The sequence below is a fragment of the Talpa occidentalis genome, unplaced genomic scaffold (assembly GCF_014898055.3).
Source record: "Talpa occidentalis isolate TD23 unplaced genomic scaffold, MPIMG_talOcc4v2.1 talOcc4.8, whole genome shotgun sequence".
NCBI lineage: Eukaryota > Metazoa > Chordata > Mammalia > Eulipotyphla > Talpidae > Talpa > Talpa occidentalis.
The window spans coordinates 22,772,539-22,788,705 of record NW_023605194.1 but is presented as its reverse complement, the minus strand read 5'-3'; the positions used below and the strand labels follow the sequence as shown (position 1 = coordinate 22,788,705).

General features: G+C 54.7%; 1 protein-coding gene across 1 annotated transcript; it reads right to left on the bottom strand.

The window, feature by feature from the left end:
* Window positions 1-3,495: 3,495 nt before the first annotated feature.
* On the bottom strand, window positions 3,496-9,055 carry SFRP5 (secreted frizzled related protein 5). Its single transcript, XM_037496235.2, has 3 exons — window positions 8,383-9,055; window positions 6,268-6,345; window positions 3,496-4,420 (listed from the first exon to the last, which is right to left on the bottom strand). Exons 1-3 carry the CDS (start codon window positions 8,903-8,905, stop codon window positions 4,074-4,076), a joined length of 948 nt encoding a protein of 315 aa, XP_037352132.1. The 5' UTR covers window positions 8,906-9,055; the 3' UTR covers window positions 3,496-4,073.
* Window positions 9,056-16,167: the final 7,112 nt, after the last annotated feature.

Sequence of the window (16,167 nt, the reverse complement as noted above, 5' to 3'; positions counted from 1 at the left end):
TAGTGGAATTTAAGAACATGGTGTGGTCCTGGCTGTTACACTCCCCTCCATTCTGCCTTGCTCCCCACTTGCTCTAGGAGCTTTTAAGCCACTGAGCTTGCAGGAGGGGCCTTCCACCCCCAGCCTTAGTGAAATGGGCTCAGCCTCCAGGGGAACAGAGGCAGCCTTGTGGCAGGAGCACGCTCCCAGCACCCCCTGTCCTTCCTTGGCTGGGTCTGTTTCAACACCCAGGCAGAGCAGTGCATTCCATTCTCTGGCACAGCTGGGGGCTGGGGTTCCTGATTCCCCTGGCCGCCTGCTTTCTTCATGGCCTCAGCAGAGCCTGCTGTCTGGGCTCGGACACTGGGTCCCAGCCACACACATTCCAGCAACAACCACCCCCCACGTTGGATTTCCCAAGGAGTGAACTTTCTCCAGGATTATAGCCCACTAAACAGTTGTGGGATGTGAGCTTCCTTTGTGGGACCCAAAGGTTAAATGCTGACTGGGCTGAGGGGGAGGAGGGAGCAGGGCTAGGTTGTTCTGGGAGTTGGGAGAAAAACCACGGTCTGAGGCTGGCTCCTCTGTCAGGGCCCTTGGAGTAGAGTGAGCAGGGCTCCCAGAAATCTTCCTGTGAGTCAGGGGCGCAGAAGCATGGCTATCTATACTTCCAACCCCCCTTGCTGACTTAGTGCCTACAGGCAGCAGTACAGTGGTTAAGAGCACTGTAGCACCACCACCGTGTACGAGCTGTGTGTTCTTCAACAAGTTCATTAACCTCTCTGAACCTCAACCTCATCATTAGAGTGGGCTAATAACAATACCTACGTCAAAGGACTGTTGGGTGGATTAAATTTGAATGTCAGAGTGCTTCCAGGGCGGACTTGTTTAGTGACTGCTGGTATTTTATGTCTTCTTCCTCATGTTGGCTTGTATGCTGTCAGGGGAATGTATTTTCTTAAGCAGAACCCCAGGTGTAGGTTGTCTTCTTTCTAAAAGTAACAATTCTGGCTTTAAGGTGAGAATTTCCCGTCTTTTCCCTGCCTTCCTGCCAGTGACATTTTTTAGGAATTTACTGGGCACCTGTCATGAGCAGGCACCATACAGGTCATGGTCTTTGGTGAATGAAAATACAAATTACCATTTAATGAACATCTTCTAAATGCTGGGCCTTGTTTCCGGGCACTTTTCAAATCGTTCCCCACTGACCACGCCACCACGTGTGAAGTAAACACTATTCCTGTCTACAGCTCTGCAGTGTTCCCAGCCCTGCAGTCACCAAGTCACAGGATCCGAACCCAGAAACTGGGCTCCACTGCCTCTTCTCTCTGAGCCTGAGTGTTTAGCCGCGACCCCAAGTCTTCCTGTTTGCCATGAGGACTGATATCATACCTGGCTGGCTCACGTGACTTACTGCTCCTTTGCACCAACGGGTGGCCATGTGACCTAGTTCTGGCCACTGAACTCGAAGCAGAAATCTTCTAGTACCCGGGGGGACTTGTTGGGGATGATTCTTTTCCTGATCAAAAGGCCAGAGGCCGCTGACCTGCTGCATTTGCTTTTAGCCTTTTTCCCCTTTGCTGCCTGGAATGTGGTTGAGAAGTTGAAAGCATGAGAACAAGAGCCACCCCCCTCCACCCCTCGGGAAAATGGAAGAGTCTGGAACACAGACCTCCCACCCTCCTCTGGACCTCTTTGAAGAGGGCAAAGCCCGTGGTTACTAGGGGTTTCCGTTCCATTCAGTCAGAGACAATCGGGCATCCACCCTCAGCCCAGAGGCTGTGGGCACCAGCTGCCTGTCTTCAGGTAGGCAGGAGGACTGAAGGAGACCAAGGGTGGACCCAGGCCTTGCAGGCCTAGGTGGTCTTTGGAGATTGCTGGGGGGGTCTGACAGCAGATGTTGGGAACAGAGTCAATGGACAGAGAAAGGCCTGACCCCTGGAGGGGGAGGTGGGTGAGGGTGCCTTACTGGGGCTTCCTGGGATAGGCTAAGGGAGCCTCTGCTCGCCCTGCTCCCTCTCGCTGGCTGCCAGCACCTGACAGAAGTCGGTATTATGCTCTGGCCAGAAGTGGCCCGAGTCCTATGTGTTCAGTGGAAAAATAATCCTTGCTTCTGGTTGACCATAGAAGTGTCCGTAAATATTTGGTCGGGGTAGGAGACTGAGAGACAAAGGGTAGATTCAGAGAGCCAGGTGGGCTGGGCAGGGTTTAGGTGAGGGCGGGTGGCACTGGCTGCTTTTGAGCTGAGGAGAAACAAGCAGGCCTCTGCTGTTCCTGACCTGTGGTGAGGCCACCTGACGGCCCAAGGGTGATTGATGGGCAGGATGTCAGACCACCTGTTAGTGCACACTGGCCCACAGTGGGAATTGGGCCTCGGGCCTTCCTCCATTCTCTGGGTGGCGTGCACCTCTGAGAGTTGGGAAGCTGTGACTGCACTTGGTATCCCAGCTGCTACACCCTCACTGGTGAGGAAAGCCCCTCTGGGGGTGTGCCCAGCCCCCTGCTCTGGGTGTGTCTGCCCTGTCTCTCAACATCTGCCTATGGATGCTTGCTAGGAGCTCTTTCCTGGCACCAACCCTTCCAAATGCTGGACATTAAAGTGGCCATGGTGTTGCCTCCATGTCAAACTTGCTCTCCCTGCCCATCCAGCTCAAGATGACAGCCTCATCTGCCCTGAGCCCACTAAAGAAGCCCCCTCAGGTACACCGCATGCAGGACCAAGCCCCTTCTAGCCCAGGGTGACCTCAGTCCATTCCCTCCTGCCTCAGATAAGTTGTTGGCTTATCTAGATCTTGGTTCTCAAGCTTGCCTGCACATCACCCCAGGAGCATCTAGAAATGCACATTTCTGAGCAGTGAGACGCTTATGGAATTGTATGAGACTGGGCCCCGTATTCTGTAAGAGCTCCCGAGATGATTCAGATATTTATGTATTAAAATGCAGGTTGTAATGGTCTGGGGTTGGGGAATCTGAATTGCAGTTCCAACCAGCTCCCAGGCAATGCTCATGTCCTGATTCAGGGTCTGCTGAAAGTAACACTCTAACCATCACCTCGGGCCAGGACATGCCCAGAGTTGTTTGGGTGTAGGGGCGAGGGGGTGGGGGGGGTGGGGAGGAGTTATGCGGGTAGGCCTGCTCTCCAGAGTGATTCCTGGGGCCCAGACTTGTAGGAGTCCTGGGGTCAGGCATTGCCGTTGTTGAAGCTGCAGGAGCCCGCAGTTCAGACTGGGAGACTGCGTCTGTTCCTCCTCTGGCCAAAAGGACAGCCATCTCCCTCCCTCACTTCACGGGGCCAGGGCGGGAAGGTAACCCCTGGCTGTGCGCGCTGTGGGGATCCTACAACACACAGGCATTGGTCTGAGGTGTTCGAAATCTGTGGACCAGCCTCTTCCTAAGGTTCCCTTCTGAAACTCCGTCCCGCTGCTCAGGAACCAGCAACACAGAAATCACCTGGTCCAAACCAACTGTTGTTTTCTTCAATTTAATTAAAAACTTAAAAAACTTAAAAAACAAACCCTACCTGCATCAGTCATCTAGTACCTATGGCCTCGCAGCAGTAGCAATAATTTACTCATCATCAGGTGAAGGGGCAGGCGGCGGCTGAGGGTGAGCCCCAAGGAGCGAGCGAGCAGAGGCAGAGGTCTGGGCTGGGCTCCCTCAGTCTGGGGGGAAGGCAGGGAAGTGGGACTGGAGGGCACTGAGACCCCAGCGCCTTTGCTTTGGTGGTTGGGATGCACTCTGAGACTTCTCTTTAAGCCGGGGTCCCCCCCACCAACAGGGGAGCTGACCCCACAGTCTACTCTAGACACCACCTCAGCTGCTCAGAGCCCTCCCTTCCCTTGCTCTCTCCTCCTCCTGCCTACTTTCTGAGACTCAGGGTTCCCCTCACATGAGAGAAAGTCCCCAGGGATGCCAGAACCCCTCAGTCCCTTAGGGCCTGTGCTGGTGACAACTCTGCCAGAAACCACCCTCCAGCAGGGGCTGGGGCAGCCTGGGAGTGGGGGCAAGGCCTTGTGAGTGGGAGGAGACAGAGCCCCAGGGGCTGGGACCGAGGGCAAGGCACTGCAGGCGAGGTGGGGAGGGAGCAGCGCCCTTCAGTGGGGCTCAGCAGCCCCATAGAAGAAGGGGTAGTAGAGGGAGCAGGGGTAGGAGAACATGAACTTGACGGCAAACTTCATCTCCTTATTCTTCTTGTCCCAGCGGTAGACAGCCATGAGCAGCAGCTGTCCGTCCACTTTGCGGCCCATGACCAGGAAGCTGCCCGCCAGGTTGTCCAGCTGCGGGCAGGGGCAGGCTGCGCCGCTCTTCATGTGCAGCACCAGCCTCTTGGTGTCCTTGCGCTTCAGGGGGCCTGGCTTGAGCAGCTTCTTCTTTTTCTGGGCTCCAATCAGCTTTCTGTCCCCATTCTCTGTCTTGATCTCCTTGATGCGCATTTTGACCACTGTGTGGGTGGGGGGACAGAGGGGCAGTGTGAGAATAGTCAGGTTTGCTCAGGAGGCTGGCGACCTGCCGTGTCCGTGCCTGAAGCTCCAAGCCCGGGGCTTGGGCAGGTGGAGCTGACGTGGATGTTTCATATTTATAGGATAGCATCTCCTGTTGTTGGCGGGGCTTCATGGCCAGGCACAAGGGGGGAAATGAGATTTGGAGACATTGTAATCCGCCCAAATTGTCCAGCCTGGATTTGACCTGAGGCCCGGCCAGCTCCAGAGCTCAGGCCTTTTCGTGATACCAAGTGCAGGGTGGGGAGCACTTGGGAGGAGTGGAGTGGTGTGTTCGCGGGAATGTCGGGGGTGAGACTGTCCACTTAGAGGGGGATTTGGTGGAGGGAAGTCCTTGTGATGGAGGGAGGCTGGGCTTCATCCCCTTGGGGTGCTTCCCAGTGGGGTTTCTGGTTGTGTGTGGAGCACGAGTGTGGTTGGCACCGTGGTGTGCTGGTAAATATTTGACAGCTGGCTCTGGGGAGGGGCCTGCTCTGCAGCGCATGCTGGTCTCCACGGGGTACACCCCCTAGCAGGACCCAGCATTTCACAGACACAGGCTTGGGAAGAGCTGCACACGACCAGCTCTTGTGTGTGCAAACACACGACCACGATGTGCGTGCGAGGCTGTGCAGGGTGGGTGGGAGAGTGTGTGTCGCGCTGTGTGTTTTGTACATGAGACTCTTTGTGGTGTGTGTGGGTGGGAGCCGGAGTGAGGCGGGGGTGGGGGCCTGTGGCAGAGAACCTGACATCGCTGGGCACAGGGAGGCCTGGGCTGGCCTCTCCTCTCTGCAGGCCTCTGGGGCCCATCTCTGTGAGCCGCCAGGGAAGAGCCACAGAATAACTTTGTCCACTCACGAAAGAAATTTGTCACAAAATCTCTTTCATTTTCTCTCTTTCCTTTGTCCCCCCCAAGCCCCTGGCACGCACACATACCTTGAATACAGTGCCGTGCCACTTAAAGACGGGGGTATATTCTGAGGGGGGGTCGTTAGGCTGTTTCATCTTGGCAAGAGTCAGACCTAGCGTGTCCTCACACAGACCCAGGCGGCACAGCGGCTGCGCACGGGGCTGGTGGGGGAACCACAGGCCCACCCCACATGCGGCCGCGGGCGGGAATGCCGTCCTGCAATGCCGGACTGCGAGTACGATTCTCCTTCCAAAAGGACCATTGACATAAAAGACCTGGTGAAGTAGGAATTTCATTGCTATCTCTTTTCTAGGGATGGGAAGCCCAAGACATCAAACAGGAGCTGAGCTGGCAAAGATCAAGGCTGGGCTGTGTGGTCCACGCAGGAGCCAGGTCCCGAGTAGACTTGGCTCGGCTGGCCCAGGAATGTGGAGGCGCCAGGTTACAGCTGTGGGGGTGACCACAGCCTGCATAGCCAGAGATGCATTGGGGACTGGGCAGAGGTTCCTAGGGACTTGGGGGGTACATTTCCACTCTGGAGCCCACTGCTCCTTGTGCTGTCCTGCCTGCCTCCAGGTTAAGCCCACCTCTCCCCAGGAGACAGTCCCGTCGTGGAGCCGCTCTGTGAGGCAGCAAGGGCGGGCTGCAGGGGCTCTGGCCACGGGTGATTTCTGAGGCCATGGACCATGGCCTTGAGGTACATTTCTCTGGGGAGAGGGTGCATGGTTATCATTAGATTCTAAAAGGGGCACATGATGCCAACACTGTGCAGCCTGACTGTGCTGGATGTGGGCATTTGTGTGCATGCATGTATGTGTGTGTGTGTGTGTGTGTGTGTGTGTGTGTGCTGGGGCGGGGCTGGCACAGGAGCCGTGGCTACCGCGTGGGCTCCACACTCACCAAAGTCGCTGGAGCACATCTGCTCCATGAGGCCATCGGCGCTGTGCTCCATCTCACACTGGGCGCAGATCTTGGTCACTGAGGAGAGAAGGCGGTGGGGTCAGGGTCCCGTGTGTGGGTCAGAGTCCGCAGCACTGCGGAGGGTGCAGGCTTCCCTCTGTCCAGCCAGCTTCCCCAGCCAAGCCTCCACTTCCTCCTGGGGCCTGGGTGATGGTAACAACAACATCACCTGCTCACGGAGCGGTTGTGAGACAGGGTCTCCCAGGAGGAAATGCCCAGGTGGGCACCCCTGCCCCACAGCTCTGGCAAAGTTGTAGCCTCCATGTGCACGGGCTTCTCAATTTGCTCATTTATCCCTCAGCCTATGAAGTAGGGGTTATTGTTCTTATTTTAAAGAAAAGGAAACTGAGGCCCAGCGTGACTACCCACATTTGCAAAGCTAGTGAGAAAGGGTTTAGAACTCGGGATTTGTGACTCCTGGGCTAGTGCTGCTGTGCCGATACTTGAGGGGACTTTCTAGGAATGCAGGATCAGGCAGGGGGGTAAACCAGTGATGATGCTGGCAGGGCAGGGCAGGGTAAACTGAGGAGTACCTTCCTCTAAAGTGGGCAGCTTAACATTTTCAGAACTTTCCACTTTTAAAGAGAAGCCAAAACTCATAATTTTTATATGAAATATTCTGACTCTTATCTGTTGGTCACCGAAACACTTCTTCACATCACCTTTGCGCCCCTCTGTCTCTGCTTCCAGGTGTGCACATCAGAGGGAAAAGATAGACTGGCAGAGGAGAGTAGTGCCAGGGCAGGGCTAGGTGGGGTTCAGACCTGGGATTTCCCTATCAGGCTGCTAATGTTTGGGTTCCAAGTAAGCCAGCAAAGGTGTGGTGCTGGACCCCTGCTGGGAACTGTCTCTGCTTGAGCTGGTTTTCTGTCCCTTGCTTTTGGGTTCCATTTCCAATCTGAGGATAGGGGCTTTCTCTCTCTTGACACTTCCCCATCACATGACCCCCACACAACCACAGCTTTTAAAGGAGGCCATGGGGTGTATGTGTGTGTGAGTGTGTGTGAGACTGCAGGAAAGGGTAGCCCTGAGGGTGCTTTTTGGTGGTTGGGGAAGACAGGGAGACGAGGGAGGGGAGCTCCTGTTTGCAGGGAGTCCCAGCATGAGGGGCTCCTTCTCAGGCAACGCTTTCCTGCCTGGTGCCACTGCATTTCCTCCTGTCTGGTGCCCAGCCCGGCCTTCCACTGCCTGGAAGGGTTTCTATCCACTGAGGAGGGTGGAGTCGGGGAGGGTTGCACAGGGAAGGGGAGGCTGAGATCAGGGAGGGAGGAATTAAGGGTGATGGAATTGGGGGTGGGAAGCTGCACTTCCCTGTCACAGATTGGAAACCCAGGCTGAAAAAAATCACGCCAGCCACCTAAAGGATCCTTGTTAGGGGCAGAGCCTGCAATCTGCTCATTCTTCTGTGCTGAGTCTCACCCGAAGGTCTCCCTGTCTGGGAAGTTGGGGGAAGAGCTGGAAGATTCAGGGTGCAGAAAAAGGGGTGGGGTGGGGGGTGGAAACCATTGCCCAGGAGCACTCAGAGCACAGCTCCACTCTTCTGCTAAACCCCTCCCCTCCAGCCTCCTCACCTCCAAATGTTGCAGCCTGGGGTAGAGGTGATGCTTGGCTTGGTGCCCTGGGGTCCAGGGCTGTGGAGGGGGTGAAGGGCATTGTTTAATGACCTGGGGCATTCTTGGCCTAAGAGAACCTGGGATGCCTGGGGATGGGGGAACCCCCAGGGATACCAGTGGCACGGGAAGGTGGGAGCTGAGAGGTGGACAGGGAGGATGGGGTGGTTCAGGAAAGGAGTTGGAATGAGGGAGAACCAGTTGGAATGTTCCAGGGAGGCACCAGCTGACAGTTGTGGGGAGGTGGGAAGGCAGGAAGGTTGGGGAGGGGGGTGTCAATTGTCGGGGCGCTCAGATTTGAGAGCAGATGGGGTGCGTGTCTATCTCTCTGCGTAAGGGGGTTTCTGGGGGGCTCGCAGAGCTAAGGGGTTTCGTCAGCAGCCTCTGTCTGGGGCCCAACTCGCCTGCACCCAGGGCTGACGGAGCTCGGGGGCGGCGGCGCTACCTGGAGGCGCGGTGGCTGGCAGGTGCCCGAACTGCACGGCGATGCAGAGGTCGTTGTCCAGGGGGAACTTGTGGCAGTGCAGCATCTCCGGCCAGGGGAAGCCGTAGGCCTCCATGAGAGGCGCGCAGCCGGCCCGCACGGCCTCGCACAGCGAGCGGCACGGGTAGATGGGCCGGTCGAGGCAGACGGGCGCGAAGAGCGAGCAGAGGAAGACCTGGGTGTCCGAGTGGCAGCGCTTGGCCAGCAGCGGCAGCCAGCTGCTCGCCTGCTGCTTCACCTCGGCCAGGCTCTCGTGCTCCAGCAGGTTGGGCAGCCGCATGCGCTTGTAGCCCACGGTGTGGCAGAGCGGCAGGTCGGCGGGGATGTCGAGGCACTGCGGCGGCTTGGAGTACGAGCGGCCGTGCAGCGGCTCGGCCTGCCAGCCGTAGTAATCGTATTCCTCGCCGCGCGCGGGCGCCGCGTGCAGCGCCCCCAGCAGCAGCGCCAGCGCGGCCGCCCGCGCGCCCCCAGCCGCCGCCTGCATCGTTGCGCGGGCCCCGACGCTCGGTGCGCGGCGCCCCCAGGTGCCCAGGCGTGCGCTGCGGCGAGACGCTCCGCTCCAGCCGCCGCCTCCGAGGTCGCCCAAGTGGGTGGCAGCCTCCGCTCCGCTCCCGGGCGCACGGAATGATCCTGGCGCCTCCCACCTTGGGGCTCCAGTCCCGGCCTCGCCTGGCGCCCCAGCCAATCTCGGGCCTCCGGGCCGCCGCCCCAAGGCGGGGAGGCAGGGTGGAGCCCCCACAGCCCCTCCCGCCCGACTCCTAAGCGTCCCGCCCAGTGCCGGCCCGTGCGCCCCTCTCCAGCTCGCTCCTCGGCTGCCACCGTCCCGTCCCTCCTGGCTTCTCACCGCTGGTCCCCCCACCTCCCTGGGTGTTTTCCTCACCTCTCGCCTTCTCCATCTTTCCTATCTCTCTCCGCCACTGCCTCTCCTGGTCCTTTTCTCACTCACTTCACTTGCTTATCTCTGCGTCTCGGCCTTCCCCCCTCCGCTCTGTTTTCTCTTCCTGACACCTTGGTTCTCCCTTCTGGCAAGAGGCTCCTGGCTGCCCACACTCTCCTGGTGCAGGCAGGCTGGGCACATCTTCACTGCTCAGCCCTTGAGCATTCACTGGCTCCTGCTTGGTGCCTGGCACGGTGCTGGCTGCGGGGGAATCAGATGGATATGACAGGGTGGAACCCACCTGCAGGGCCATCGCAGACTAGTGGGGGTGACGGTAATTATAGCCACTATGAGTGAGGTCTTACTAAGGTGGGAGACACTGGACAGCCCTTTACAACCTCATCAACTACTGCTTCTGACCTCTGCTAGCTAGTCGTCCCTGGCCGCTTCCTGCCCACTACGGCTGTTGTAAGCACAGCACAGACATGATCTCATTGAACTCTGCCAATAATGCCGTAAAGTGGGCAGGTACTATTGTCACCCCCACTTTATAGATAAGGGTACTGAGGCAAAGAGAGGTGAAGATCGGTGCCAGGCCTTGAACCTAAAGTCTGGTAACAAAGTCAGAGTCCAGATACAAACAGGGGGTCTGGGGTCAAGTCTGCAGGCTCTCTGGCTGGGGGGACTCAGAGAAATGAAGTAACTGATCTTGGTCATGCAACTGTTAGGGGCTTGTCTTCCTGACTGGGTGCTGCTTACCCCTAAACTTGCCTGTAGGAGGAGCTTTGAAAGAGAGACTGTGGCCAGGCTCTTCCTGGCAGCCTGGCAGGAGACCTGACCTCCCAGCAGCTGGAAGTATCTAATAGGAGAGCTTGGGGTGCTGGCTCTGCTGCAAGGCACAGTAGTGGGGCACTGGCACCCCTCCCTTGCTGCCTCACTGCTCCTCTTTTGTTTGTTTCCAAGGCTCCAGTCTTCCCGTGGATCTGTCCTTGAAGCGGTAGTGGAAAGAGGTGAGGAACCAGTCCCCCAGTAACCAACAGATGCACCTGGAGCACCTATTATGTGCAGTGCCCGAGGTGTGGTGTGCAGACCACAGATGGGGTGTATGCGTCATCTGATCTAGTTGTGAGAAAAAGGCACAAGACAGAGCGCTAGGGGTGGTACAGGATATCATTAATGTCCAGAGTGTCCTAGCTGGTCTGGGTAGAGCAAGCTGAGGACCTTCCCTACTCCTACAACACTCAGCAAAGAGGTTTTGCTGATCATCACCGAGAAGGTGAAGACCTGCTCCCCGCAGGGCCGGGCTGGGAGTGTAGTGACAGTGCAAGAGCCTGGACTCTGCAGACAGAGAACACTAGGTTCAAATCCAAGCGCATACTAAATGAGTGACCTTGGGCAAGTGCTTGATCATTCTGACCCTCCATGTCCTTGCTTGTAAAATGGAGCTTCTTCAGCAATTGTTGCAAAGGGAAAAATAAAATGATGCTTAGAAAGAAAGCCCCTGCATGGTGCCAGCATATAATAGGCATCTAGGAAGGTTTGATCTCCAAGGATGTGTGACTTTAGGGCAAAAATGTGGTGTGTGTTCTGAAAGCTCGCTCTACACCTTGACCTTTGTTGTGGTTTGGGGGCTCTGAGCATCAGTTCTGCTCCCTGCACCTCCAACTCCTCCAGGCAGGGTTTCTGCAATCTGGGGAAGGCTCTGGGCACTGGCAAGGGGTATTGGAGTGCCCCAGATGCTTGTGCAAGGTGCTGGCTCTTGGGCAGCTGGTCGCCTGTGCTGTTCTTGGCTTCCTGGTGCCCGGCCTGGACAGAGAGGGGCATTGTTCCTGCAGCTGGTTATGTAAGAACTGCGCATGTCTGAGCGCTGCTGGGAGTCTGTACCTGGAGCTCCAGGGGCTCCAAAGGGCAGATAGGCTAGTCTGGAAGCCTCCTGGAAGAGGAGGATGGGCTGTCTTTACCTGGCAACTTTGCCTTGGGGATCCCTGAGACTCCCGGACATGGGATCTCTGATGAGAGTGAAGCGGCCCCCAGGGGTGGGGAGCTGTGCCCTGGGGAAGCGCTCTCCCTCTGCAGCCAGCTGGTTACCCTGGCTCTGTGGCCCCCCGCAGGGAGGAGGCTGCTCTCTTACGTGCTGCCCCTCCTTGATGAGGCTATTGCAGGGCCCAGGCAGCTGGGCGGAACACCTGGCGCGCTGGGCATCTGTCCATCTTGGAGTGTCTGCAGTCTGTTCAGGTGCAAATTTCCCCAAGCTGGTCGAGAGGCTCATTTGTTCAAAAGAATGTGTACTCCTGATTTGTTTTGAGCAAAGTTCTACGTAGATCTTAGATCAAATTTGTTTATCATGTTATCAGATCTTACATCTTTCTACCTTCTAGCCTACGTCAGTGGCTCTCCAGGTGTGTCTGGGCATCTCTGGGTGTCCCTAGCTGCCTGGGATGTCTCCAGAGTCAAAATTGTATATAACGTGAAGACTCACTCGAAGCGTAAGATAGACTGATGGAATTTAAGCAATAGAGTAAGAAAATTTTATCCGTATGGTTTTAGATTTCACATTACAAACAACATTTGAGGAACTGCAACATGTCAAATTTTGGTAGATCAAAGAAGAATAGCCACAACATCTGAATAGGATATTAAAATAATCTCCTTTCCAACTAATTTCTGGGTGAAGCCAACTTCTCTTCATCTCCTTTGACCAAAACAACATGTGACGACAGATGGAATGCAGAAGCAGGTAGAAGACTGTCTTCTATTAAACTCAGACATGAAAGATATCTGCAAAAATGTGAAACAATGCCATTCTTCTCAACAGTTTTTTTATTTTGGAAAATACATTTGTTTCATAAGCATTTATTATTTATCTTAACATACGATATTTTAAGTAAATAAATTTCAATTTTCCTCAGTTTTAATTGTATGCATGGTAAACATTGATAGGTATAAACCCACATAAATAAAAATCCCTTAATCTAAGAACCTCAATAAGAAGAGTGTGAAGGGGTCCTGAGACCAAAAAGTTTGAGAACTGCTGGTTTACTTACTCTGTCCATTTTGATAGAGATATATAGAATCTACTTTGATTGTGGCTTCACTAATTTTCTCTCTTTTTTTTTCAAATTAGCTTTGCTTTATATATTTTGAAGCTATGTTACATACCATGAAGGTCTTGTCTTATGCGTTTGTTTTTCTTGTTTCTAGCACACTAATCACATAGTAGGTGCTCAATAAATGTGTGAATGAATGACTGAATGGGTGGGTGGATTCTTAGAATAAAGTTTCATGATTAATATATGTTCTGGTTGTATTGTAATTTCTTTTTTTTTTTTAAGATTTATTTGTTTACGCATATAAGAACTGGGGAATAGGCCAGAGGTTCAGGGGTGAGAGGACCCAGAGACAGAGTGGGCAGCAGAATAGCCAGACTGATTGAAATACATTGCTGAGGGGAGCAGTGGGCGAGACAGAAGAGGTCTGCCATGGCACGTGGGTAGCTCCCTGACCGGCCAGGGATAGAACTCATGCTGCAGTGGCTGTGGTTAACAGTGCTGTACTTAACCCCTTGTGCCACCAGGGATGCCCTGTATTGTAATTTCTATCTGGATGAAGTAACCTTCTGTGTTACTTTTAATGCTTTAGGTTTTGGAATACTAATTCCATGAGCCAACATTGACCTAGAGCCTGCTTGGGCCAGACCCAGGCATGAAGGAGCTTCAGCGTCTGTCGAAGTGGAGACACAGACACACAGCGGCATGTGCTGTAGCAGACCGGCCTCTGGTGACTTCTGACCAGTTCCTGGATGTATATCCTTGGGTATGTCTGTTGCACTTTGAACCTCAGTTTCTTTTTATCTAAAAGGGATTAAAAATAACTTCTTACTAGGTGGTAATGAAGACTTACTGAGATTGTGTATGAGAGGAGCACCGGCGGAGGGCCCAGGGTGTCCTGCTCTGTGGTCACTGAGCCAGGAGATCTGCCCTATTTGTGCCCCCAGCAGAGGCAGAGTGTGGCAGAGGGCAGTGCACCCAGAGCCTGCATTCAGAAGATCTGAATTGTATGTTTTCAACTAAATAGGAAGCCCCTCTCACACCCTGAGTGTTTCCTTGTCTGTGACACGGAAGGACTGCCTCTGTCTTGCACCCTCCATGGGGCGCTCTTGAGGATCAAATGTGACAATGAAAAGGAGGGGTTTGGGGTGGTGATGGGGATGAGGCCTGTAGCGGCTTGAGAAGGTCACGGCATAGGCTTGCCTGCCTCCCAGCAGGACTGGGGTGCCCAAGAGGGGAACCATACTTGTCCTTCGTTCAGTCTCCTGGAATTCTCTGCCTTTTACGTGCCAGTGTTCTTCTGCTGGGGCACCTGTTCCCATAGCAGCTGCTTCTGAGTTTTCAGCAAAAAGCCCAGAGTATGTGATGTGTGTAATTATGAAACCTCTTACTGCCAGGAGGGGCCATTTGCTATTGTCCCCCAACACCCCTCCTCCTCACCACTCCCTACCATTTTCCATTAGCGGAAACTAAAACTTGGCCTTCCTGACTCCCAGTCCAGGGCTCTTCCTACCACACCTACAATACTGTTTTAGTTTCCAGAATTTTCATTTTGTCAATTGTAAGTCAACATCTGTCCCAGAGACCACCAACTGTGTGGGGTCTTCCTGCCTTGTTGCCTGCTCTCTGGGTGACCTGCTCAGGATCTCTGGGTGCCCTGGCAGCAGTGGGGGCCTCTGTCACTGAGTCAAGTGGCCAGGATGCTGAGCTGCAGACCCTTCTTTGGCAAGCCAGGACTCCAGAAGGCTCTCTGATTGTCCTGGGTCTCCAGTTGCTTGGGAACAAAGCAGAGGCCCAGCGTGTCTAAGAATGCCTGTCTGCAGTGCAAACAGAAGTAGGATGGGGGTGGACGAGCTGGTGCTCTCTGGACAGGGCTGAAGATGGAAGGAGAAGGCTAAGCAGTGCTCTCCTCTTCTCCCTGGGTCCCCAACATACTGGGAGCCCCCAGACTGTGGCTAGCAGGGCAGCCCAGGCAGGAAGCACATCAGAGACATGCAGTCATGCAGTCAAATATTTTGGTTCAGACCATGCACTCTGGGGCGAGGCTGGATTCCAATTTCAGCAAAGCTACTTGACCTGGGACAAGTTATTTAACTTCTCTATGCTTCAGATTCCTCACCTGTGAGATGGGGGATAATAACAATAATTGCTCATGGGATTACTGAGAGGATTAGAGTTCATTTAAAGCTCACTTAGGGCTGCACACAGGAAGAGCTGTCTGTGTCATTAGTTAACACTTTGACGCCGTGATGTGACTATGGTCTTTGGAGACTGTCACCAAATTCTGTAGCTCCTTGCTCTGGAATTTCTCTTAAATCCACATATGCTCTCCCTTCTCCTGCTCCCCCTTCTCGTTGCTGGTGCCCGCGGCTCTGGACTGCCAGCACAGGTCCCATTGCTTTCCTCTCCGCAGGAGCCAAGTGATGATTGCGAGCTGCTAGCCTGCTGGCCTCACCCTTCAGCCCAAGCCCCTGGCTTGCTCTGACTGCTCTTCACGCAGAGCTCCCGCCCTGGTGGGCCCGGCCTCCTAAACGCCTGCCAGAGAACTTCCTCTGCGGCCATCACACCGCTGTCCTCTCACGGGGCCTGTTTTCTCAGTTTCAGGTAACCCCGGGGACTGCGAGTTCCACAAAGGTGAGACCTTGTCTTGTTCACCTGTTTCTCTAGCTCCTAGCACACTGTGGTCCCATGGAGGTACTCAGTGACTGTGGCCTGAATGAGTGGCTGAATGGGCAGATGGTGCCCGGTGGAAATGGCAGAAGAAAGGAGTCCTTGCAGCCAGAGGGGCTCAGCCAGGTTCCTTTAACTGTTTTTGGGGGCTCTGTTGGAGTTCTGGGTAGGGGGAGGGGCAGGGAGGAGCAGGAGGGTTATGGGATGACTATGGGGAGAGCTGGTGGGATTGAGTGGCCTAAGTAGAGAGGTATGTTGTGATGCTGAGGAGGTGGAGGGATGGACAAGCCCCCTAAGCTCATGCCGATTTCCCTCCTGCCCCCTCCTCTCTTGAGCGCTTATTTAGAATATCCTCAGTGCTTGACTTTGTGCTTTCCCACACATGACCTCGATCACCCCAGGAGCATCATGAGGGAAGGCATTAGGACCTCATTTTTTTTTTTTTAAAGATTTATTTATTTATTTATACAAGCACTGGGTACAGTCAGAAGCGCGGGAGGGTGAGAGAATTCATCAGAGCCAGAGCGGGGAGCAGAGCAGGCAGAAGGACCGAAGTACACTGCCGAGGGGAGCAGCGGGCGGCAGGAGAGGTCTGCGTGCCATGCGGGACCCTCCTCCGGTGGCCGGGGAGCAGCCGGGGATCGAACCGGCGCTGCAGAGTCTGCGGGCAGCTTCGCAACCCAGCGCTCAACCGCTGCGCCACCGGGGAGGTCCAGGACCTCGTTTTATATGAGCAAACTGAAAGAGTTTCAGTAACTTGCCCAGAGTCACACAGCCAAGAAGCAGAGTCAGGTTCTCTCGTGTGGCTTAGTCCATCCTCCTGAGCACTGTCCCAGCCTGCCTTGCAAGGGAGGAGGCCCTAGGGCCAGAGGAGACAGCTTTGTGGAACTCGAGTAACTGAGGCAACAGCAGGTTTGACTCTGGCAGGCTGGGCTACTGCCTTCAGAGAGCTCCAGGTCTCGAGGACACACAAATAACTTAGAACTATTATAGAGCAACCCCGATATTAAACGGGTTCCTGGCTGTGGGTCCTCACCCACGCGCTTAAAGGAACTTAATACTCCACTACAGGCACACACAAAAGGTTAATAAAAGGTTTATTTACAAGAGAAAAGGAAATAAGGAAAATGTACAACTCAGGGAGAAAATAGG

Bases quoted from the DNA above. Each gene is read 5' to 3' on its own strand.
- SFRP5 (XM_037496235.2), bottom strand. From the start codon at position 8,905: ATGCAGGCGGCGGCTGGGGGCGCGCGGGCGGCCGCGCTGGCGCTGCTG. The intron at 6,346-8,382 runs GTAGCGCCGCCG...TTCTCTCCTCAG, and splicing joins GCCAGCCACCGCGCCTCCAG to TGACCAAGATCTGCGCCCAG. The intron at 4,421-6,267 runs GTGAGTGTGGAG...CCACCCACACAG, and splicing joins GATGTGCTCCAGCGACTTTG to TGGTCAAAATGCGCATCAAG.